The following is a 23,698-nucleotide window of genomic DNA, read 5'->3' on the forward strand; positions in this document are numbered from 1 at the left end:
CGAGCGGAAGTTGGGCGTACATTTTTCTACTTCTTCTTCATTTGGGGTTTTCAATAGTGTGCAACTGCAGCACGCTATTCGGGGCGTTCCTGCAAGTGGCCATTCCTGCATCTGCGAAGGACACTGCCTACAAAAAGACGCCATTACTATTGATCTCTATATTAAGTGCATTACCGCTGGTGTTGTGGAGTAGTAAACTACATGTTTTGCATACAGATAAATAGTTATGGTGTCTTTTTATAGGCACTAACTCCACCGTGGCTCGTTGGACAAAGCCTATGGGGAAATTAATGGCGTTTTTGTAGGGTTTTCGGATAAATGCAGAAAATGGTGGTAAACACAGGCTTAGAAGATCTTCAACGTTTTGTTCTATGAGATAATCGTCATCAGCTAACGTAATGTTAACGTAATGTAATAAAAAAGCACATAAAGCATATAAAGGCTTAATAATTCATAAAGGTAATGTTAACGGACTGATATTATCTCATAGAACAATAGAACATTATGTATAAGATCTCCTAAGACTGTGTTAACCTCAGACCACTGCGTTTATCCCAAAACCTTATTCTTTCCCCATTCATTTTCCCCATAGGAATGGCTGAACGAACCAGAGGTAACTAATTTCCGTTTTTTAGGACTACAAGCTTGGTGGTAGTTGAACTAAATTCATATCTAGGTAGTGTTTTCAGTAGTTAACCTTTTTTGCCATGTAGTGGTGCAGCTAACTTCCGGAACCAAATATGGACGAAGTAGGCAATCATTTAAATTTTTTCCCAGGCATCAGACCTGCCTAATTCTCGCTTAAAACATTGTTTTTGTGTTTAATAAGCTAAATTACACATTCTGTTAACGTATTACCCCAAAGTGATCTGTTCTTGCAATTTATAGTCTATGACATTTCAGATTTACATATAATAATCTTTCACGAAGTAGTTTAGATGTAGCTAACTACTTTTTCAAAGTAACTTTAGTTAAGTAAACTATATTTTCGTAGGGTAGCTTTAGTGTAGCTTAACTTCTTTCAGTCTGAAGTGATGGTCTTTCAGTCTGTGAGGAGGATCCCATCAGCTTTCTATAGACTAGGCCTACTATATTTATTTCTCAACTTTCCTAATATTAAGCACTTTGCTTCTCTTAACAACAGGAGTATAGCCTACCTTGCTGGCATGAAAAGCATCCTCCATTTGCAATTAAAGTGCTGTTTCGAGACAGGTGCATGATAATGGTCCATTCTAAATCAAAACAAATTTCACACATATATTATTTAGTATACAGTGGGGGAAAAAAGTATTTTTATTCAGCCACCAATTGTGCAAGTTCTCCCACTTAAAAAGATGAGAGAGGCCTGTAATTTTCACCATAGGTACACGTCAACTATGACAGACAAAATGAAAAAAGAAAATCCAGGAAATCACATTGTAGGATTTTTAATGAATTTATTTGCAAATTATGGTGGAAAATAAGTATTTGGTCAATAACAAAAGTTTCTCAATACTTTGTTATATACCCTTTGTTGGCAATGACACCGGTCAAACGTTTTCTGTAAGTCTTCACAAGGTTTTCACACACTGTTGCTGGTATTTTGGGCCATTCCTCCATGCAGATCTCCTCTAGAGCAGTGATGTTTTGGGGCTGTCGCTGGGCAACACGGACTTTCAACTCCCTCCAAAGATTTTCTATGGGGTTGAGATCTGGAGACTGGCTAGGCCACTCCAGGACCTTGAAATGCTTCTTACGAAGCCACTCCTTCGTTGCCCGGGCGGTGTGTTTGGGATCATTGTCATGCTGAAAGACCCAGCCACGTTTCATCTTCAATGCCCTTGCTGATGGAAGGAGGTTTTCACTCAAAATCTCACGATACATGGCCCCATTCATTCTTTCCTTTACACGGATCAGTCGTCCTGGTCCCTTTGCAGAAAAACAGCCCCAAAGCATGATGTTTCCACCCCCATGCTTCACAGTAGTTATGGTGTTCTTTGGATGCAACTCAGCATTCTTTGTCCTCCAAACACGACGAGTTAAGTTTTTACCAAAAAGTTATATTTTGGTTTCATCTGACCATATGACATTCTCCCAATCCTCTTCTGGATCATCCAAATGCACTCTAGCAAACTTCAGACGGGCCTGGACATGTACTGGCTTAAGCAGGGGGACACGTCTGGCACTGCAGGATTTGAGTCCCTGGCGGCATAGTGTGTTACTGATGGTAGGCTTTGTTACTTTGGTCCCAGCTCTCTGCAGGTCATTCACTAGGTCCCCCCGTGTGGTTCTGGGATTTTTGCTCACCGTTCTTGTGATCATTTTGACCCCACGGGGTGAGATCTTGCGTAGAGCCCCAGATCGAGGGAGATTATCAGTGGTCTTGTATGTCTTCCATTACCTAATAATTGCTCCCACAGTTGATTTCTTCAAACCAAGCTGCTTACCTATTGCAGATTCAGTCTTCCCAGCCTGGTGCAGGTCTACAATTTTGTTTCTGGTGTCCTTTGACAGCTCTTTGGTCTTGGCCATAGTGGAGTTTGGAGTGTGACTGTTTGAGGTTGTGGACAGGTGTCTTTTATACTGATAACAAGTTCAAACAGGTGCCATTAATACAGGTAACGAGTGGAGGACAGAGGAGCCTCTTAAAGAAGAAGTTACAGGTCTGTGAGAGCCAGAAATCTTGCTTGTTTGTAGGTGACCAAATACTTATTTTCCACCATAATTTGCAAATAAATTCATTAAAAATCCTACAATGTGATTTTCTGAAATTTTTTTCCTCAATTTGTCTGTCATAGTTGACGTGTACCTATGATGAAAATTACAGGCCTCTCTCATATTTTTAAGTGGGAGAACTTGCACAATTGGTGGCTGACTAAATACTTTTTTTCCCCACTGTATGTAAAGACAAGACTAAATCAAGAATAGTCTGATGGGTGACAATATTAGCCTATCACTTGTGAATGATATATTATCTCTTGTGAATGATGTCCAGCTTCTGTGCAGTAAGGCAAGAAACAACGCATGCCTTTTTTTGGGTGACTTTTTCAAATCATAGTCGCACACCTGATGTGGCCTAGCACATAGGCCTATATATATTTTTTTTACATTTTAATCATTTTAGCAAACGCTATTATCCAGAGTGACTTACAGTTAGTGAGTGCATACATTTTTTGATAAGGTTTGTATCACAACTAAAGTGGCCAAATAACTTCTTACATTAATCTGCTTTACAATGGGTGTAGAGCCTAACTGGCCTACTTCAACTACCTCAACTAGCCGGTGCCCCCGCACATTGACTCTGCACCGGTACCCCCCTGTATATATAGCCTCCCTACTGTTATTTTATTTTACTTCTGCTCTTTTTTTCTCAACACTTTTTTGTTGTTGTTTTATTTTACTCTTTTTATTAAAAATAAATGCACTGTTGGTTAAGGGCTGTAAGTACGCATTTCACTGTAATGTCTGCACCTGTTGTATTCGGCGCATGTGGCCAATAAAATTTGATTTGATTTTATACATAAGCAAGCGCATGAGTTTCAAATTTGGGAAAGATAATTTTCACAATGCAAATGCACCTTTATAATAAAAGGATGACATGCATATCGCATTTGCGGTCACTTTTGAGAACGGTGTTTTCCCGCTAATGGAACATTCGCGCTTATAGCCTAATACCGTGTGCGCATTGCTGCACTTATAATGTGAAGAAATAGCCTAATAGTTTATCAACATTTTAAGCCAAACGTTCTGATCTGTTGCGTCAGCCTCATTGCTTAAAATTTTTTTTTTGATGTTAGTGGTTGTATTTATTTGGGATCTATCGCATCCCACAACTGTCCCAGACTATGTTTGGAATATTTATTTCTCGCACAGAATAGAATAGTTCAACTTTTGTACTATGGGGGATAGTAGATTGACATAGGCTAGTGCTTTTGCTGTTCATTAGGCCTACTCATCTTGTTGATTGACGAAAAGTAAATGTGGACCGTTCTTCCATTATCTTCAATATGCGCCTTGGAATTGGATAAGGACCCGCCCAGTTGCGTCCCCAATGTGTCTGTCTTCACTTGTAGCCTGTGAGAAAGACCTGATCACTTGATGGAGAGCCATGTGAGTGAGAGGTGCTTCGGAGCATGCAGCCAGGAGAAGGGAATTATAATTATTATATTCTGCCCAAAGGCACAACGGCCACTGGCATGTTTTTTTTAGGGGACATTATGGCCACACAAAGGGGATGCCGCCGGGAAATTCGAGGCATTATCAAGTGTTTGTGAATGAGAGACTGATGAAGTGTGTACAGCCTGTGCAAAAAACAAAGCAGAGCTCATGCCTTTCATTTACATTTACATTTACGTCATTTAGCAGACGCTCTTATCCAGAGCGACTTTGTTAACTGCTCAACACAGAATAGCCACATGTGCGCACTCCCTCAAATCAGTTGGAGAAAATATCCTTTCAATTTTTTTCAGCTATGTTCAATTGTATTCTTCATACTATGAAATTATATAAAATAATGCCACGGAATACTAAGCAAATCTTGTCTGCTAAATTAACTAGTGTAGCCCACAGCCTTATGGGATAGCCAGATCAGGGCCTAACATAAGGACAACTCAGTTTATGTTAATGAACGGTTATTTACTGTGGGACCGGCAGTTATTTGCTTGACAATCACCTGCTGACAAAATTTCATGACCGCCACAGCCCTAATGGAGACTATGGAAGTGTTCTAGATTCGGCACTCTAGTCTACATGAATGGTGGAAGGGAATTATTGCTGAGTGAATTACAGTTTGTTCTGGAAGGGTTTTGAATAAATTGGGTAGGGTGAAGCTTATTCCCAGGGATGTGATGCCTTTGATGTTTGAGTTGGGCGTTCAAGGGAGGGTAACCTCGGTTAACCCAGAAGTAAAATCTCACATCATTTGGTCAGCTGTGCAGAATCTGCCCACGGGAGATTAACAGGAGGACAAAGGTTATTGGGGTTACATATTAATCAATATTAATATGTTGTTTAGTATTTAGTATACATTAAGGATCTATCATGGGCCAAACACACCAACACAGTTGTGAAGAGGGCACGACAACACCTCTTCCCCCTCAGGAGGCGGAAAAGATTTGGCATGGGTCCTCAGATCCTCAAAAAATTCTGCAGCTGAACCATTGAGAGCAGCTTGACTGGCTGCATCACCGCTTGATATGGCAACTGCTTGGCATCCGACCGCAAGGCGCTACAGAGGGTAGTGTGTACGGCCCAGTACATCACGGGGCTGAGCTCCCTGCCATTCAGGACCTCTATACCAGGCAGTGTCAGAGGAAGGCCCAAAGAATTGTCAAAGACTCCAGCCACCCAAGTCATAGACTGTTCTCTCTGCTACCGCACGGCAAGCGGTACCGATGCACCAAGTCTGGAATCAACAGGACCCTGAACAGCTTCTACCCCCAAGCCATAAGACTGCTAAATAGTTAGTTAAACCCCTGTACCCCTTGTATATTTATAAGTTATCATTACTCATTGTGTATTTATTATTACACGTTTTATTTCTCTATTATTTCTCTATTTTCCTCCTCTCTGCGTTGTTGGGAAGAGCCCATAAGTAAGCATTTCACCGTTAGTCCACACCTGTTGTTTACAAAAGCATGTGACGAATACAATTTGATAATAATGGTGAGAGTGAACCACACAGAGTAGGTGGAGGTATTCACTGAGTTACTGTTAGCACTTTCTGATTAAACATCCCAGTTTAAAAGGAGATTCAGTAAATAATGAATGATGAGACATTTGGGCAGAGGTGGTGCATTACATATTTATTTACAAATAGAAAATACCATTTAGAGGAAAGAGAAAGTCATACATTGCAGAGGCTGTCATAGGATACACACTTATCAGAAGGCACACGAGCACACACACAAACTACTTCTCATGCATGCACACACATTACCCATCAACACACATCTTTCTTAACTACACTGCCCAAGTGCTCCTCACAAAGTAGAGATAGACTATAAAGAAAAAAAGCACATTGAATATTACAGTAACCGTAAAACACATTTTAATTTCACAACATTGTGCCCTACTGAACGTGACCCAGTTTACCTAACAATTTCTGCATTCAACAGCGTTTCATTGTTGCATTTGGCAAGACAACAGCTTGGCTAAAGCAGTACCAGTCAGACAGCCAGGCCACTAGATTAACCATTTGTCCACATATCTACATTTCATATTTGGACTTTAACACAAATTCCTCTTTGGATTTGTACAGTAAAGTAAAACCCTTACCTGCTGTTCACAACAAAAACACTTTCTCAATGGCCAGAACATTCAACAGAACGTCCAAAGGAAACCATTTCATTATCCAGATGAAGTACACTATAAGAAATAAGGTTGGCCAAACAATGTAAAGTATATATTTTTTACAGAACAGATAAAGTTGTGATAACAAATCAGAGGCATGAATACTGTTCACCACCCAAACACCTCTTAACTACAGCTCCAGCCATTGGACATCTCCAGTAAATCATTCAGCTTGTTCCTCTGCTTTGACTGACAGCCTGTAAATACCACACCTCCCAGACTATTGGCTCAGCCTCCATGGGGCTGTGGCTCCATCATTTGAGACCACAGTAAACTATTTCAGAGTATAAAAAAAATAAAAAATACTTCATAAGATACAATATGACACATTGGTAACATGAATATAGGCCCTAGACTTCCCCCATCACACTCATTTAAATATATACAGCTGCGTTTAGACAGGCAGCCCAATTCTGATATTTTTTCCACTAATTGGTCTTTTGACCAATCACATGAGATCTTGATCAGATCTTTTTCATTGGTTAAAAGACCAATTAGTGGAGGAAAAGATCAGAATTGGGCTGGCTTTCTAAACGCAGCCTACAATGGTCACCTACAGCACTCAGAAAGAGAGCCAAGTTCACTGCAGACATTCATGCACAGCCGTGCGTGACCACACCGAAGCAGACAACTTTAAGGCGGATAGCGTGTGTGCATGTATACAGCCACCAAGAAGGCAAATAGCAAAGATATAAAACACATTTCTAAAACACAAACAAACAAGTAATACTGCGTTGGCTTCCTTTCCCAAATAAGTTGCTACTGTGTAAATAGAGAGAACTAAATGGAGAGGGGACTGACTCGGACAGCCCCATAATAAGGCTCTATGGTCCTCCAGAGAAATAGAAGACACCACACAAGGTTTTGGGTGAAAGAGTCCAGTGATTTGGATTAGGGCTGAGGCACGGGGTGTGGCATGTGTATGTGTGGTGGTTGGGGCCAGCAGTGGTATAGGTGTAGGCCTAAGCCTGCCTATAGGTGTATAGGTACTGGAGTGGGGGTCCATGGGTCCTTAGGGGTAAGAAGGGGAGGGTTGTAAAAAGCCTGTAGGGGGTATATAGGTACTGGAGTGGGGGTCCATGTTGATCCTGTTATGAGGACACAGTCACAGGGTTGAGGGAACCGTTCCTGCTGAAGAACTTGGTGAAGGCCTCTTCTAGCACAGTGGCCATCCTGCTCTGGTCCACCTGTAGGGACAATCAATCAATCAATCAATCAATTCACATGTTGTGGAGCAGGAACACACATTGAAGATTCAAGAGCTGTGGGTGGGAGATATTATGTATGCCACGCTTCAGAGATATACAGCGCCTTCAGAAAGTATTCATAACCCTTGATTTATTCTAGTTTGTTGTTAGAGCCTGAATTCCAAATTGATTAAATATTTTTTTCTCACCCATCTACACACAATACCCCATAATGACAAAGTGAAAACATGTTTAGACATTTTTGCAAATTGTTGAAAATGAAATACAGAAATATGTAATTTACATAAGTATTCACACCCGAGTCAATACATGTTAGAATCAAATCACCTTTGGCAGCGACTACAGCCTAAGAGCTTTCTACAACTGAATTGTACAATATTTGCACATTATTCTTTAAAAAATTCTGTCAAGTTGGTTGTTGATCATTGCTAGACAGCCATTTTCAAGTCTTGCCATAGCTTTTCAAGCTGATTTTAGTCAAAACTGTAACTAAGCCACTCAGGAACATTCACTGTCGTCTTAGTAAGAAACTCCAGTGTATATTTGGCCTTGTGTTTTAGGTTATTGTCCTGCTGAAAGGTGAATTTGTCTCCCAGTGTCTGTTGGAAAGCAGACTGAACCAAGTTTTCCTCTAGGATATTGCCTGTGCTTAGCTCTATTCCGTTTATTTTTATCCCAAAAAACTCCCTAGTCCTTGCCGATGACAAGCATACCCATAACATGATGCAGCCACCACCATGCTTGAAAATACTATGAAGAGTGGTACTCAGTGACGTGTTGTGTTCATTTGCCCCAAACATAACACTTTGTATTCAAAACAAAAAGTTAATTGCTTTGCCACATTTTTTGCAGTACTACTTTAGTGCCTTATTGCAAACAGGATGCATGTTTTTGAATATTTTTCTTCTGTACAGGCTTCCTTCTTTTCACTCTGTCATTTAGGTTAGTATTGTGGAGTAACTACAATGTTGTTGATCAATCCTTTGTTCTCAAATCAAATCAAATTTTATTGGCCACATGCACCGAATACAACAGGTGCAGACATTACAGTGAAATGCTTACTTACAGCCCTTAACCAACAGTGCATTTATTTTTTATAAAAAAGTAAAATAAAACAACAAAAAAGTGTTGCGAAAAAAAGAGCAGAAGTAAAATAAAATAACAGTAGGGAGGCTATATATACACAGGGGGGTACCGGTGCAAGTCAATGTGCGGGGGGGCACCGGCTAGTTGAGGTAGTTGAAGTAATATGTACATGTGGGTAAAGTTAAAGTGACTATGCATAAATAATTAACAGAGTAGCAGCAGCGTAAAAAGATGGGGTGGGGGGGCAGTGCAAATAGTCCGGTTAGCCATGATTGGCTGTTCAGGAGTCTTATGGCTTGGGGGTAGAAGCTGTTGAGAAGTCTTTTGGACCTAGACTTGGCACTCCGGTACCGCTTGCCGTGCGGTAGCAGAGAGAAAAGTCTATGACTAGGGTGGCTGGACTCTTTGACAATTTTGAGGGCTTTCCTCTGACCGCCTGGTATAGAGGTCCTGGATGGCAGGAAGCTTGGCCCTAGTGATGTACTGGGCCGTACGCACGACCCTCTGTTGTGCCTTGCGGTCGGAGGCCAAGCAGTTGCCATACCAGGCGGTGATGCAACCAGTCAGGATGCTCTCGATGGTGCAGCTGTAGAATTTTTTGAGGATCTGAGGACCCATGCCGAATCTTTTCAGTCTCCTGAGGGGGAATAGGCTTTGTCGTGCCCTCTTCACGACTGTCTTGGTGTGTTTGGACCATGATAGTTCGTTGGTGATGTGGACACCAAGGAACTTGAAGCTCTCAACCCGTTCCACTACAGCCCCGTCGATGAGAATGGGGGCGTGCTCAGTCCTCTTTTTTTTCCTGTAGTCCACAATCATCTCCTTTGTCTTGGTCATGTTGAGGGAGAGGTTGTTATCCTGGCACCACACGGCCAGGTCTCTGACCTCCTCCCTATAGGCTGTCTCATCGTTGTCGGTGATCAGGCCTACCACTGTTGTGTCGTTGGCAAACTTAATGATGGTGTTGGAGTCGTGCCTGGCCATGCAGTCATGGGTGAACAGGGAGTACAGGAGGGGACTGAGCACGCACCCCTGAGGGGCCCCCATGTTGAGGATCAGTGTGGCAGATGTGTTGTTACCTACCCTTACCACCTGGGGGCGGCCCGTCAGGAAGTCTAGGATCCAGTTGCAGAGGGAGGTGTTTAGTCCCAGGATCCTTAGCTTAGTGTTGAGCTTTGAGGGCATTATGGTGTTGAATGCTGAGCTGTAGTCAATGAATAGCATTATCACGTAGGTGTTCCTCTTGTCCAGGTAGGAAAGGGCAGTGTGGAGTGCAATAGAGATTGCATCATCTGTGGCTCTGTTGGGGCGGTATGCAAATTGGAGTGGGTCTAGGGTTACTGGGATAATGGTGTTGATGTGAGCCATGACCAGCCTTTCAAAGCACTTCATGGCTACAGACGTCAGTGCTACGGGTCGGTAGTCATTTAGGCAGGTTATCTTAGTGTCCTTGGGCACGGGGACTATGGTGGTCTGCTTGAAACATGTTGGTATTACAGACTCAGTCAGGGACATGTTGAAAATGTCAGTGAAGACACTTGCCAGTTGGTCAGCACATGCTCGGAGTACACGTCCTGATAATCCATCTGGCCCTGCGGCCTTGTGAATGTTGACCTGCTTAAAAGTCTTACTCACATCGGCTACGGAGAGCGTGATCACATAGTAATCCGGAACAGCTGGTGCTCTCATGCATGCTTCAGTGTTGCTTGCCTCGAAGCGAGCATAGAAGTGGTTTAGCTCGTCTGGTAGGCTTGTGTCACTGGGAAGCTCGCGGCTGTGCTTCCCTTTGTAGTCTGTAATAGTTTTCAAGCCCTGCCACATCCGACGAGTGTCAGAGCCGGTGTAGTACGATTCAATCTTAGTCCTGTATTGACTCTTTGCCTGTTTGATGGTTCGTCGGAGGGCATAGCGGGATTTTTTATAAGCGTCCGGGTTAGAGTCCCGCTCCTTGAAAGCGGCAGCTCTACCCTTTAGCTCAGTGCGGATGTTTCCTGTAATCCATGGCTTCTGGTTGGGGTATGTACGTACGGTCACTGTGGGGATGACATCATCGATGCACTTATTGATGAAGCCAGTGACTGATGTGGTGTACTCCTCAATGCTGTCTGAAGAATCCCAGAACATGTTCCAGTCTGTGCTAGCAAAACAGTCCTGTAGCTTAGCATCTGCGTCATCTGACCACTTTTTTTTATTAACCTAGTCACTGGTGCTTCCTGCTTTAGTTTTTGCTCATAAGCAGGAATCAGGAGGATAGAGTTATGGTCAGATTTGCCAAATGGAGGGCGAGGGAGAGCTTTGTATGTGTCTCTGTGTGTGGAGTAAAGGTGGTCTAGAGTTTTTTTTCCTCTGGTTGCACATTTAACATGCTGGTAGAAATTAGGTAGAACGGATTTAAGTTTCCCTGCATTAAAGTCCCCGGCCACTAGGAGTGCTGCCTCTGGATGAGCGTTTTCCTGTTGACTTATGGCCTTATACAGCTCATTCAGTGCAATCTTAATGCCAGCATTGGTTTGTGGTGGTAAATAGACAGCTATGAAAAATATAGATGAAAACTCTCTTGGCAAATAGTGTGGTCTACAGCTTATCATAAGATACTCTACCTCAGGCGAGCAAAACCTCGAGACTTAGTATTTGATTTTGTGCACCAGCTGTTGTTTACAAATATACACAGACCGCCACCCCTTGTCTTACCGGAGTCAGCCGTTCTATCCTGCCGATGTAGCGTATAGCCCGCTAGCTGTATGTTATCCATGTCGTCGTTCAGCCACGACTCGGTGAAACATAAGATATTACAGTTTTTAATGTCCCGTTGGTAGGATAACCGTAATCTTAGGTCATCCAATTTATTTTCCAATGATTGAAGATTGGCTAATAGGATTGATGGAAGAGGCAGTTTACTCGCTCGCCGTCGGATCCTTACAAGGCACCCCGACCTACGTCCACGATATCTCTGTCTCTTCCTCATGCGAATGACGGGGATTTGGGCCTTGTCGGGTGTCTGTAGGATATCCTTCGCGGCCGCCTCGTTGAACAAAAATTATTCGTCCAATACGAGGTGAGTAATCGCTGTCCTGATATCCAGAAGCTCTTTTTGGTTATAAGAGACGATGGCAGAAACATTACGTACAAAATAAATTACAAATAACGTGGAAAAACACACATAATAGTACAATTGGTTAGAGGGCTGTAAAACAGCAGCCATCTTCTCCGGCGCCATTCTGAAGGACCTCCTATCCTTCTCCTATCACAGACATTAAATGCTGTAACTGTTTTAAAGTCACCATTGGCCTCATGGTGAAATCCCTAAGCGGTTTCCTTCCTCTCCGGCAACTGAGTTAGGAAGGCCGCCTATATCCTTGTAGTGACTAAGTGTATTTATACACCATCCAAAGTATAATTAATAACTTCACCATGCTCAAAGGGATATTCAATGTCAGTTTTTTTCAAACCAATCTACCAATAGGTGCCCTTCTTTGCGAGGCATTGGAAAACCTCTCTGGTCTTTGTGGTTGAATCTGTGTTTGAAATTCATTGCTCGACTGAGGGACCTTACAGATAATTGTATGTGTGGGGTACAGAGATGAGGTAGTCGTTCAAAAATCCTGTTAAACACTAGTATTGCACACAGAGTGAGTCCATGCAAGTTATTAAGTACATTTTTAATCCTGAACTTATTTAGGCTTGCCATAACAAAAGGGTTACATACTTATTGACTCAAGACATTTCAGAATTGTATTAATAATAAATAATAATTTTATTATTAAATTAATTTGTTTTAAAAAAAATACATAATTCCACTTTGACATTATGGGGTATTGTGTGTTGGCCAGTGACACACAATCTCAATGTAATATATTTTAAATTCAGGCTGTAACACTAAAATGTGGAAAAAGTCAAGGGATGTGAATACTTTCTGAAGGCACTGTAGGTACAGAGTGGGAGAATCTAAAAACAGACAGTCCTATCTGTATTAGAGTGGAGAGCAGGAGCTGCTATCTGGCATGCGTGTGTGTGTGTGTGTGTGTGTGTGTGTTTATAGGGGTCAGTCAGAGCTAAAAGTGTGACCCTCTAATGAACAGATACACTCATCCACTCTCACTGCCTCTCCTATGCCAGCTACAACACTTACACTCTCACAGACCCTGATACACACACACCTCTCTACCACAGAACCCCTAGACAGTACACACACACACCTCTCTACCACAGAACCCCTAGACAGTACACACACACACCTCTCTACCACAGAACCCCTAGACAGTATACACACACACCTCTCTACCACAGAACCCCTAGACAGTACACACACACACACCTCTCTACCACAGAACCCCTAGACAGTACACACACCTCTCTACCACAGAACCCCTAGACAGTACACAGGTAGCTTAGTGGTTAAGAGCGTTGTGCCAGTAACCGAAAGGTCGCTGGTTCTAATCCCTGAGCCGACTAGGTGAAAAATCTGTCGATGTGCCCTTGAGCAAGGCACTTAACCCTAATTGCTCCTGTAAGTCGCTCTGGATAAGAGCGTCTGCTAAATGACCCCAAAAAAATAAAAATAAAAATAATAAAAAAAACACACACCTCTACCACAGAACCCCTAGACAGTACACACACACCTCTCTACCACAGAACCCCTAGACAGTACACACACACCTCTCTACCACAGAACCCCTAGACAGTACACACACACCTCTCTACCACAGAACCCCTAGACAGTACACACACTTGTTCCTCTCTCTCTCTCACACACAAGTACACCCTTACCTCGCTGATGAAGCCCAGTTGTACCAGCTCAACAGCCAGTTCCTGTACATTCTCATCTGAAACAGGACAGACAGCAGGGTCAGTGGAAACGCACACATTTCCTCCCAAGTGTCTAGCGGTGAAGTTTCCCTTTAAGTGCAAAATTAACTGTGTTAGTAACACCAACAGTAACCACAACAGAGAGTTACATTGGACTTTAGACAGAAACCGTAGTGCCCAGTCTCTTCCTGTTATAATCTTACCATCACTGATAGACGCATAATTCTCAATAAGAGGTACATGTATGGGAAGGAATATGCATGTGTGTGGGTTTGTGAGCGTAGATAAGAATATGTGTTTGCATATGTGCAGGCAAATCTGTGAGTGTGCGTGTGTATATGCACACATTGGCCCAGCACTCCCCAGAGAACAGCTGCCAGCAGCATGCACACACGCCTGACATTCTCAACACGCCTGTCATGTGTGTGTCTGGACACACCCTCCTGGCCATGGAAAGACTTGTGTTCCATGTATATCCCTGACTTAGACCTCTATTCCCTACAGGGTTCAATAATATCCTGTTTGTACCTAATATGGCCTTCCATGCACCCCCCCCCCCACACACTCCCCATTCCACCTTATCTGCACGTTAGACTCTCCCACTACTTTTCACACATACACGGCACATGCATGCACGTCCAGTCTGTTGGTGGCAGCTGTGCATGCGATAGGAGCAGCCCCACTGATGTGATTTAGGCTGGGGTTACAGTACACTAGGGCAGGCCAGTGTCTGGAGTCATAAAGACAAAACACACACTCAGACAGGCTTGGATGTCCAAAGTCCTGCCATTTTCAGGCAACATACACACAAGAGTCCGACACAAGAGCTGGGATTGTGAAATCTGACATTGTTTAATGCAGGAATGGGCAACTTTGATGGGGGTGGGGGCCACAATAAATCTGAACTCATCATGAGGGGCAGCAGTTGCTTGCGGCTCTGGTACCCACATCCACCTTGTGTATTCTACTATTCTAACTCACAACAGTAAGTTGAGACCCCAACTGAGTCCCCCCCAACATTTTTTAAAATTATATATATATTTTTTAAATTGATCTGAGGGCTGCCAGTTGCCCATTACTGGTTTAAAGGAATGCTGTGTGGTTATGTTATCTTACCCAAACATCTGTCAACAACACATAGTTTGATCGAGACTTGTGGTCTGTCTGGCCTGTTAGGAGAGGGACCATCCAGTAAGACTTAATCATATTGGCCCCCTTGGGAGCAGTACAGGGGCTGTGGATTGTCAGGTTATTATTATAGAAGACCTAAAGGTCCAAGCGTTGTCTAATAAAGCACACTGGGTTGGCAATAGCATAGATCTCAGTATGTGTGCAGTCTTCCTTTTCTTTTGGCTGTTCTGTGTGTTTCTATCTGTTGTTCTTACTGGGTAACAAGTCACAGCTTAAGTGTCTGTTGAGTTTGTCCTCCAGCTTCAACAGTAGTGTCAGCTGTGGAGGGAGGAAGAGGAGGGAAAGGAGATGTAGCGGTTACACATTCAGTGACTGGCCACTAGAACACACTTGTCCATGTCATCTAACTTGTATTCACTGATCTAAAAATAATGACATTAATGCTAATTACATGATGTTTTGCACCCTCCTCCACCGGCTCAATATTACACTGCATCTGAACAACCTGCAGAAGGTAAGAAATGTAGATAGGTGTTCAGAAAGGTGTCCAACAAATAAAATGTATTACCATTATTAGTTAATTGATTGGATTTGTATACTCTCCCCACTCCCTCCCTCCCTCCCTCCCCTCACCTTCCGTGTCTCTAGTTCAGCAGGTTCTGGGGTGGGGGATTTGACAGAGGGGGTGACAATGGGGGACTTGACAGGGGACTGCTGGGGCTGCTGGTGAGAGGGCAGGCCGAATGCTGTCAGGGGGTAGATGCCATTCCTGTTGGGTAGAGAGGGCAGCGGGGTTACTTTACATTTCATGATTAGACAGGTAAAGTACACATTTTATTTGTTTGTGACCAACTTTATATTATTTTCTTTTTTTTGGGGGGTTAGGTTCAAATCTTACACACATTTAATTAAGGCCGAAGTGAAGACCCCTGATTCTTCAAAACCTTGCAAACTCAAAACTCCGGGAGGAAATCTTGAGTTTGCAGGTATTCTCACTGATTTTTCAAATACAGATTCTAGTAATACTTCAATTAAAAGTAAGAGTGGGGGAAGGGCTGGATACAAGCACTAATATTTGAGATACAGGCAAAGCAGAATAACAGTCTAAGCTAAATACTTCTATAGTGCATTACAAGATACTTGTCTAGTACTGTAGTGGTAGAGCTCTGAGCGCTCTGGGTTAGCTATGCCCTCTAGTGGTGAAAAGGCTTAATAGGCTGGACATCTGTCCGGTCCTGGTCAGTAGTTGATGGGGAGTTCCTTACCGGACATCCTCCAGGAACTTATCCAGCTCCAAGGCAGGAAACTGAGACAGACTGATGACAAAAGAAACAGGATCAGCACAGGTTTCTGAAGAAAATACCCTGAGATCAAAAGCCAACTGTGGCTTACTCAGTTGAAGATGTAGAAACTGTCATCTCTTACTTGAGCTGCACGCCCTCCTTTATCTCAGCGATGATGAGGTTGGGGTCCATGTTCTTAGTGATCTCCTCTAAGGCATTCTCAGGGATCATATCTGTGAGAGGTATGGAGAAGATAGTAGGGGTACTCACGCTGGTGGCTGATGATGCAGTGTGTGTGTGTGTACAATAAGACTCAAGCTGGTGGCTGATGATGCAGTGTGTGTGTGTGTGTGTGTGTGTACAATAAGTCTCACGCTGGTGGCTGATGATGCAGTGTGTGTGTACAATAAGTCTCATGCTGGTGGCTGATGATGCAGTGTGTGTGTACAATAAGTCTCACGCTGGTGGCTGATGATGCAGTGTGTGTGTGTGTGTGTGTACAATAAGTCTCACGCTGGTGGCTGATGATGCAGTGTGTGTGTGTGTGTGTGTGTGTGTGTGTGTGTACAATAAGTCTCACGCTGGTGGCTGATGATGCAGTGTGTGTGTACAATAAGTCTCATGCTGGTGGCTGATGATGCAGTGTGTGTGTACAATAAGTCTCATGCTGGTGGCTGATGATGCAGTGTGTGTGTACAATAAGTCTCATGCTGGTGGCTGATGATGCAGTGTGTGTGTACAATAAGACTCAAGCTGGTGGCTGATGATGCAGTGTGTGTGTGTGTGTGTGTGTACAATAAGTCTCACGCTGGTGGCTGATGATGAAGTGTGTGTGTGTGTGTGTGTGTGTGTGTACAATAAGTCTCACGCTGGTGGCTGATGATGAAGTGTGTGTGTGTACAATAAGTCTCACGCTGGTGGCTGATGATGCAGTGTGTGTGTACAATAAGTCTCATGCTGGTGGCTGATGATGCAGTGTGTGTGTGTGTGTACAATAAGACTCAAGCTGGTGGCTGATGATGCAGTGTGTGTGTGTGTGTGTGTGTGTGTGTACAATAAGTCTCACGCTGGTGGCTGATGATGCAGTGTGTGTGTGTGTGTGTGTGTTACAATAAGTCTCACGCTGGTGGCTGATGATGCAGTGTGTGTGTGTGTGTGTGTGTGTGTACAATAAGTCTCACGCTGGTGGCTGATGATGCAGTGTGTGTGTGTGTGTGTGTGTGTACAATAAGTCTCACGCTGGTGGCTGATGATGCAGTGTGTGTGTGTGTGTGTGTGTGTGTGTGTGTGTACAATAAGTCTCACGCTGGTGGCTGATGATGCAGTGTGTGTGTGTGTGTGTGTGTGTGTGTACAATAAGACTCAAGCTGGTGGCTGATGATGCAGTGTGTGTGTGTACAATAAGTCTCACGCTGGTGGCTGATGATGCAGTGTGTGTGTGTGTGTGTACAATAAGTCTCACGCTGGTGGCTGATGATGCAGTGTGTGTGTGTGTGTGTACAATAAGACTCAAGCTGGTGGCTGATGATGCAGTGTGTGTGTGTACAATAAGTCTCACGCTGGTGGCTGATGATGCAGTGTGTGTGTGTGTGTGTGTACAATAAGACTCACGCTGGTGGCTGACTATGCAGTGTGCCGCTAGCAGCTTTAACAGGGGCACCTCAAACAGAGCCTGGTGGAACAGCAGCTCTCTGGCTGTAGGCCTCTTAAACGGGTCAGCCTCCAGACATGTCTGGATAAACTCCTGCAGGGTACACACACACACACATTTCCAGGGAAAATCTTATAATACATGCACGCACACAGACAAACACACACACACACACAAACGCAAACACACACGAATGCCAACACACACAATCTCCTACCCTCTGCAGTGGGTCTTCCAGTGACTGTATGGCATTGTTGATGGCCTCCTGAGAGACATAGGAAGATTCTCCGTTCCCCTGGATCTCCAATACTGCCATCTACACAACATACAATGATATCACCACCACCCACCCAACACAAGTCGCAACACCATAACATAAAAATGATGCGGAGTGATGACATCACATATTCTGGTGCACAGAGATATCACCAATTTCACATGTCGATTTAAGGTGTCCCATCTCACCTCCAAGGCACACATCCCAAAGGAATAGATATCCACTGCAGTGGTGACATCTGCAACAGCTACAGGTGGGAGAATGGAAGATAGGAAACAATGGTGTGAGTGAATCAATAGTCTATCATTTCCTGCGAATATATGTGGTCCTCTGTAGCTCAGCTGGTAGAGCACGGCGCTTGTAACGCCAAGGTAGTGGGTTCGATCCCCGGGACCACCCATACACAAAAAAATGTTTATGCATGCACGACTGTAAGTCGCTTTGGATAAAAGCGTCTGCTAAATGGCATATTATTATTATTATGTATTCTTTATAACCTACAAATAACCAAACACACAACCTATCCATAAATGTCCTTCTTACCGCCATATTCGGGGGCGAAGAAGTGCAGATTTTTCTGCTCCTCTCTGCAGGTTTTCACGTGGTTGTTGATAGTGTCTGGAGCCACTGAAGGAGAAAAACACAGATATACTGGGTTAGGCACGGGTTAGACAGTCTATAAATCTGTTATAACCTGTTATAGATATGTTACATCCGGAAGCTAAACCCATACAGGGCTGGCCTGGACGGTGCTGCTTAGCCAGTAACAAACCAGTGTTTATGACTAGAGTCCTACCTGATCCTATCTTGATGAGTCCGTTGTGTTGGATGAAGATGGTGTCACAGGTCAGGTTCCCATGGATGATGGGTGGCTCACAGGAGTGGAGGTAACTACAGAGGCACATCAGAGAGAGCAGAGAAGTAAAGCACTGTGTTTTTTTGGCTTACCTCATAAACCAGGGTCAGGTTCAGTAGGGCACTACATGTGGACAACTTCGGGTATTAGTACCTCCCCATTTCACTCGGTTTTAAAACGTTCAGCCCTGTTTTGTGCCTACTGAGCATGAACCCGGTTACCCGTTTTGATTGAATATGGGGTCCTGGTATTAGTGTTGCAGCTATGACATAGTTGGTCTGTGTGAGAGAAAGACTAACCTGAGGGCTGAGAGGATCTGGGTGCACCATCTCTTCCAGGCCTAAATAACAAACAAACAAATTATATACTTTCTGTTACATGTAGACTAATGAATGTCTTCTTATATGCTAAGCATGTGCTACTATGTTGTAGGTGACTTGGTGGGCAGGGTCAATTGTATTATGATATCTGCACCTTTTCATTCATAGTCTTGTGGTTCTTCTTGGTCTTCTTCAGAAACTGCTTCAAACTTCCTGAGGACATGTATTCAGTGATGAAAATAACCTGAGGTGTAGACAAAGAAAAAAAATCAGTTAAGAAGAATCATTCAAATTATGTTGTTACATTGTTCCGTAATTTCACTCACTCCTCACTCGCATTCAGTCCTGATATATCAACCAGGCCAGGCCAAATGTGATACAAACATGAAGGTTTTTCCTCTCGTAGAAGAGTCAGAACTCACCCTGGCGCGGTTGATGTCATTGACGTCAGCCCAGTACTTGTGGAACTTGACGATGTTGAGATGCTCCAGCTGAATCAGGTTGTCAAACACAGACTTCACCTTCTCCTGTTCACAGAGGTGGATAGACATGGGAAACATTTAACTAAACAGGGTCTGTAGTAGTACAAAGATAACAGCTCTACTAGACACGAGAGAGAAGGAGAGAAGGGGGGGGACCAAATGCTCTCTCTTCCTCCACGCCAGATTGCATCATGAGAGAGAAGCCTGAATGCGAGTGAGGGAAATTACAGAACAATGTAACAAACAGATTTTTTTCTTTGTCTACACCTCAGGTTTTTTCATCACTGAATACATGTCCTCAGGAAGTCTGAAGCAGTTTTTTTTTTTATTAGTTTTTTCCTGTAAAGCACATTGCGTTGCATTCCATGTCTGAAATGTGCTGTATAAATAAAGCTTGATTTGATTTGATTTTAAGGCCAGGGCTGCCTGTATTCAGCTACTTAGAAAGGAAGCTGTCAGCTGTGTGAATTGGAGGTCAGATTAAATCGTGCATCAATAAATGGATACTGAGGGTCTGATTTCAGACTGAGCATCCTGCTGGTGTTGCCGCCAGGCATGCTGTACCTCCTGCAGCTTGAAGTTCTTCCTCTCTGAGAACATGACCTCGTTCCAGACCACCTCCACCCCCTCCTCTGTGTCCATGGCCAGGTAGGCAGCATCTATCCCTGGGACGTTCCGCTGGTTCACCTGGGGGAGAGAACAGAGGCAGAGACATGGTTCAGTACTTCCACAAACACAGTTGCAAAATGTTCATTGACAGTCCAATGGTCTCTCTTGTCTCACCTCCTCTCTGCGTTTCTGCCAGCGGCCGCAGGGGCTCTCCTCCAGGATCTCGGACTCGTCTTCGCTCTCCTCTTCCTCCTCATCCTCTGTGGGGGTGGTGGCGGGGGGCCCCGACACAGGAGGGGACACGGACGCAGGTCCCTGGCCACTGGGGGTCACCGTCTCTGCCTTGGCTTCCAGAGCCTGGAGGGGTTTACCGTCTCCCTCTGACATCACGGCAATACGGGTCTCTGAGACAGACTATGCTACTCTTCTTCTCCTCTGGGGCGTGCGAAGGCAGAATGCCTTTCTCGCTCTTCTCGAACTGTAGCAGCCGCGCCCCCTTACACTCCCTCCTCTCTCACACACCCTGGGGGCTATGAGGCACTATAGGCAAACGGGACACTTAATATCACACACACAACTTCCATAGCAATCAATACCTTACCTGTAATATGAAATAAGACCTTTTCAACTTTTATTTATATACTACTAATCCATTTGGGTCAAGACTTTCTACGTCACTCCTCAACAACAACTCTATGGTTACCAGTAAAGGCAGCAACTAAAATTGAAAAGTAGTTTACTTGCTATGCAGTTGTTATGGTGGACTGTCATTAATGAGGCAGCCAAGTAGCTGGTTTTGTTAGTTTGCTAACGTCAGTTGGCTAACTTAGCTTATTAGCTGGTGGGCACTCCAGTTCAAGTTTTACATGTAGATAACATAGCTACCTTGAAGTTAATTTTAACCCTAACTTTACACGCCGCACTATCCCAAACTCAGGGACACTAGATAACTAACAGTAGCTAGCTAATTGATCAACTTTCACTTAAACATAAAGTTAGCCCCGGCCATGGTCTCAACGACAAAATGCTGCATAAACAGCTACACGCATTCAGAAAATATGTATAGCACGAACGCAAACTAGCTGAAAACACAACTTTAGCTAACGTTAGCAAAGTTAGCTAGTTAGCTTGCGAACTAGCAAGATAACTTAGGAAAGCAGTGTATTATTAACAAGTCAGCAATAGTCCCATTGTGTTACCCAGCTATACTGTATACACAGACGGTTAGTTACTTACTTAGAAGAAAGTGACATGTATTTATTGTACAAACCCCTCGCAGTGCGTAAATTATCTAGCTAATAACGTTAGAAGCTAGCAAGCTAACTATAAATGACAAAGGGGAGGGACGCCCATTCGTAGAATATCAGAACAACTTCCACCATTGTGCGCAATGCGCATGTAAAGCGCAGCTTTGATAACCTATACCTCAGTGCTCGAGAGGTAAACATTGCTCCCCTACCACTGATCTAGAATCAGATTACATTACTCTACCTCAACCTTATCCCGACCATTAATTAGGGCATTTGTTGGCTAAATATCCCCTTATTTATCAGCGCTTATCATAGTGGTTAGTTATCAATGGAGTATTCGCATCATGATACAAAGTAGCCATGTATGGCTAGAAAAAATCTTACAAGGATACAAAAACTAACGTTTAATGTAGCCACTGCACTAAACATAACTTTGAATTCGACTGATGGCCTGCGTTCATAATAACACTGTCCACTTTCCTCATCAGACATGCTATTCTGTCTACAAACATTACACAACACATCTAACATATGGGTTTACAAGTGTGAATTTAGCAACATTTTATCAAAACGCACACTGATTAAACTCACTGGGCACAGACGTCAATTCAACGTCTTTTCCACATTGGTTCAACGTAATTTAATTGAACTGACGTGGAAAATCAGTTGATTCAACCGGTGTGTGCCTAGTGGGCGGTCTTTTCCTAACCTTGCATAATTTGTTCTCCTGATACATTTGGCAATGTAGGCCTACTAGCTTAAAGAAAACACATCAATACTTGAGGTCTTCAATATCTCACAAGTTATTTGAGGAATGTCAACATTCTTCATTCAACAAAATTAGACTATTTAGACATTTTATTTTAAAGTAGGCCTATATGTAACTACTATGATAAATAAACTTATTTTTTTCATGTTTTGAATATTCAAAATAACAAGTAGGCCTAACAGGCCTACACAACAAGTTGCCAGACATTAGGCAATTTATTATAATTCAGAGAAGACTGGCTATGGCCTCCAGTATTCTTACTATACCTCAGCGGCTTCCAGGCTGAGGGCTCAAGATATGGGATGAGGTAGTGGTGGGAGAGGCAGCTGTTCCATGTGGTGCTTTCAAGACAATTTGGATACTCAAAATAAAAAAATAAGGTCAACTCATTACGTCAGTGATCTTCAGGTCGGAGTTCTAGAAAGATGCCAGAGTATGCGACTTGGAATTCCGAGTTGGATGACCGTTGAGTTCCCAGTTGTCTTGAACGCACTGATGTCGGAAGTCTGAGATTTCCGAGTTCCAAGTTTTTTAGTTGTTTTGAACGCTGCATTCGTCAAGATCACAGCATCGATTTGGGAGAGGCATCGATTTGGGAGAGGGAAGTCGAGATGAGAGTTGTGCCACTGCTCATGCTCCCAAAATGCCTGCGCCCGGAGAAGACACGTTTCTGCGGTGAGCAGGACGATTATGAGATGGAGTTAAGTCGGGATGACACAGGGCTGCATAGCATAGTCAGGAGAAGAGGAATATTGGGACAGGGACACGGAAAGGTGGATTTTGGAGGAGGAATGGAGGAGGAAAAAGAGGAAGAAGAGGTCGAAGAGAATGAGGAAAGCAGAGGTTGAATCTGAATTTGATGAAGATGGTGATAAAAAGGTAGATGGTGTATTGAAGAAGACAAGTACAAACAGGGTGAGATGTTCGCCAGACCGAGCTCTGGAGGTGAAATGGAAGAGAATGAGTGAGATTTAAGTGAGGTGGAAGGTGCGGTGATGAGCTCGGAGCCCGAGCCTTGCATCGATGGACATGGTTATGATAAAGATGAGTTTGGTCCAGTGGGAGTGAGATTCTTGTAGAAAGTGGATCCAGGCATTTTGGCTGATCCATATGTGGTATCAGGTTGGGTGGAAAAGATGTTGGGTACTGTTAAATCGGTGAAGGTAACCCGAAGTGGACTTGTAATGTTTATTTGTGTTTCTTCAGCCCAGAGGGAGCGGGCGCTCTGTGCCTTAGTCTGTCCCTTTGAGTTTTGAATCAGAATCTTTACCCGACAAAGTCATGTTAGGATATATCAGTTATCCTGTTAGCGCTTTTGTACCGAATCCACTGCGGTGTTTCAGGTACCAGTTTATGGTCATGTTGCAGCAGTGTTAAGGAAGGAGATTCCAAGATGTAGGAAGTGTGCAGGAGGGCATGAGACAAATTATTGTGTAGTTTCGGTAAATTATTGTACAGTTTGTGTCAACTGTAGGGGTGCCCATGTTGCTGGGGATCGTAAGTGTCAGGTGCAAGAGAGGCAGGTGTTGTATGCTGAGGCAGTGAAGAAAGTAGAGGAAGATTGATCAAGGGTGAGGTATCCTGAGAGGATCCCTGTGAGTAGTAGATTTGGCCATCACAGAGGGACAGGACTACGAGTT

General features: G+C 43.6%; 1 protein-coding gene across 1 annotated transcript; it reads right to left on the reverse strand.

Annotated features, from left to right (window-relative positions):
- Positions 1-5,766: 5,766 nt before the first annotated feature.
- LOC121539132 (nuclear receptor-binding protein) lies at positions 5,767-21,429 on the reverse strand. The gene is made up of 18 exons (XM_041847406.2): positions 21,276-21,429; positions 20,214-20,579; positions 19,995-20,117; positions 19,371-19,475; positions 19,103-19,192; positions 18,928-18,968; positions 18,569-18,663; positions 18,316-18,399; positions 17,961-18,019; positions 17,713-17,811; positions 17,456-17,588; positions 15,987-16,077; positions 15,827-15,877; positions 15,195-15,330; positions 15,013-15,066; positions 14,816-14,879; positions 13,392-13,447; positions 5,767-7,517 (listed from the first exon to the last, which is right to left on the reverse strand). The coding sequence occupies exons 2-18, from the start codon at positions 20,424-20,426 to the stop codon at positions 7,422-7,424; spliced, it is 1,590 nt and encodes a 529-aa protein (XP_041703340.1). The 5' UTR covers positions 20,427-20,579; positions 21,276-21,429; the 3' UTR covers positions 5,767-7,421.
- Between the last annotated feature and the right edge of the window lie 2,269 nt (positions 21,430-23,698).

Source organism: Coregonus clupeaformis, chromosome 25 (assembly GCF_020615455.1).
Source record: "Coregonus clupeaformis isolate EN_2021a chromosome 25, ASM2061545v1, whole genome shotgun sequence".
NCBI classification, from domain to species: domain Eukaryota; kingdom Metazoa; phylum Chordata; class Actinopteri; order Salmoniformes; family Salmonidae; genus Coregonus; species Coregonus clupeaformis.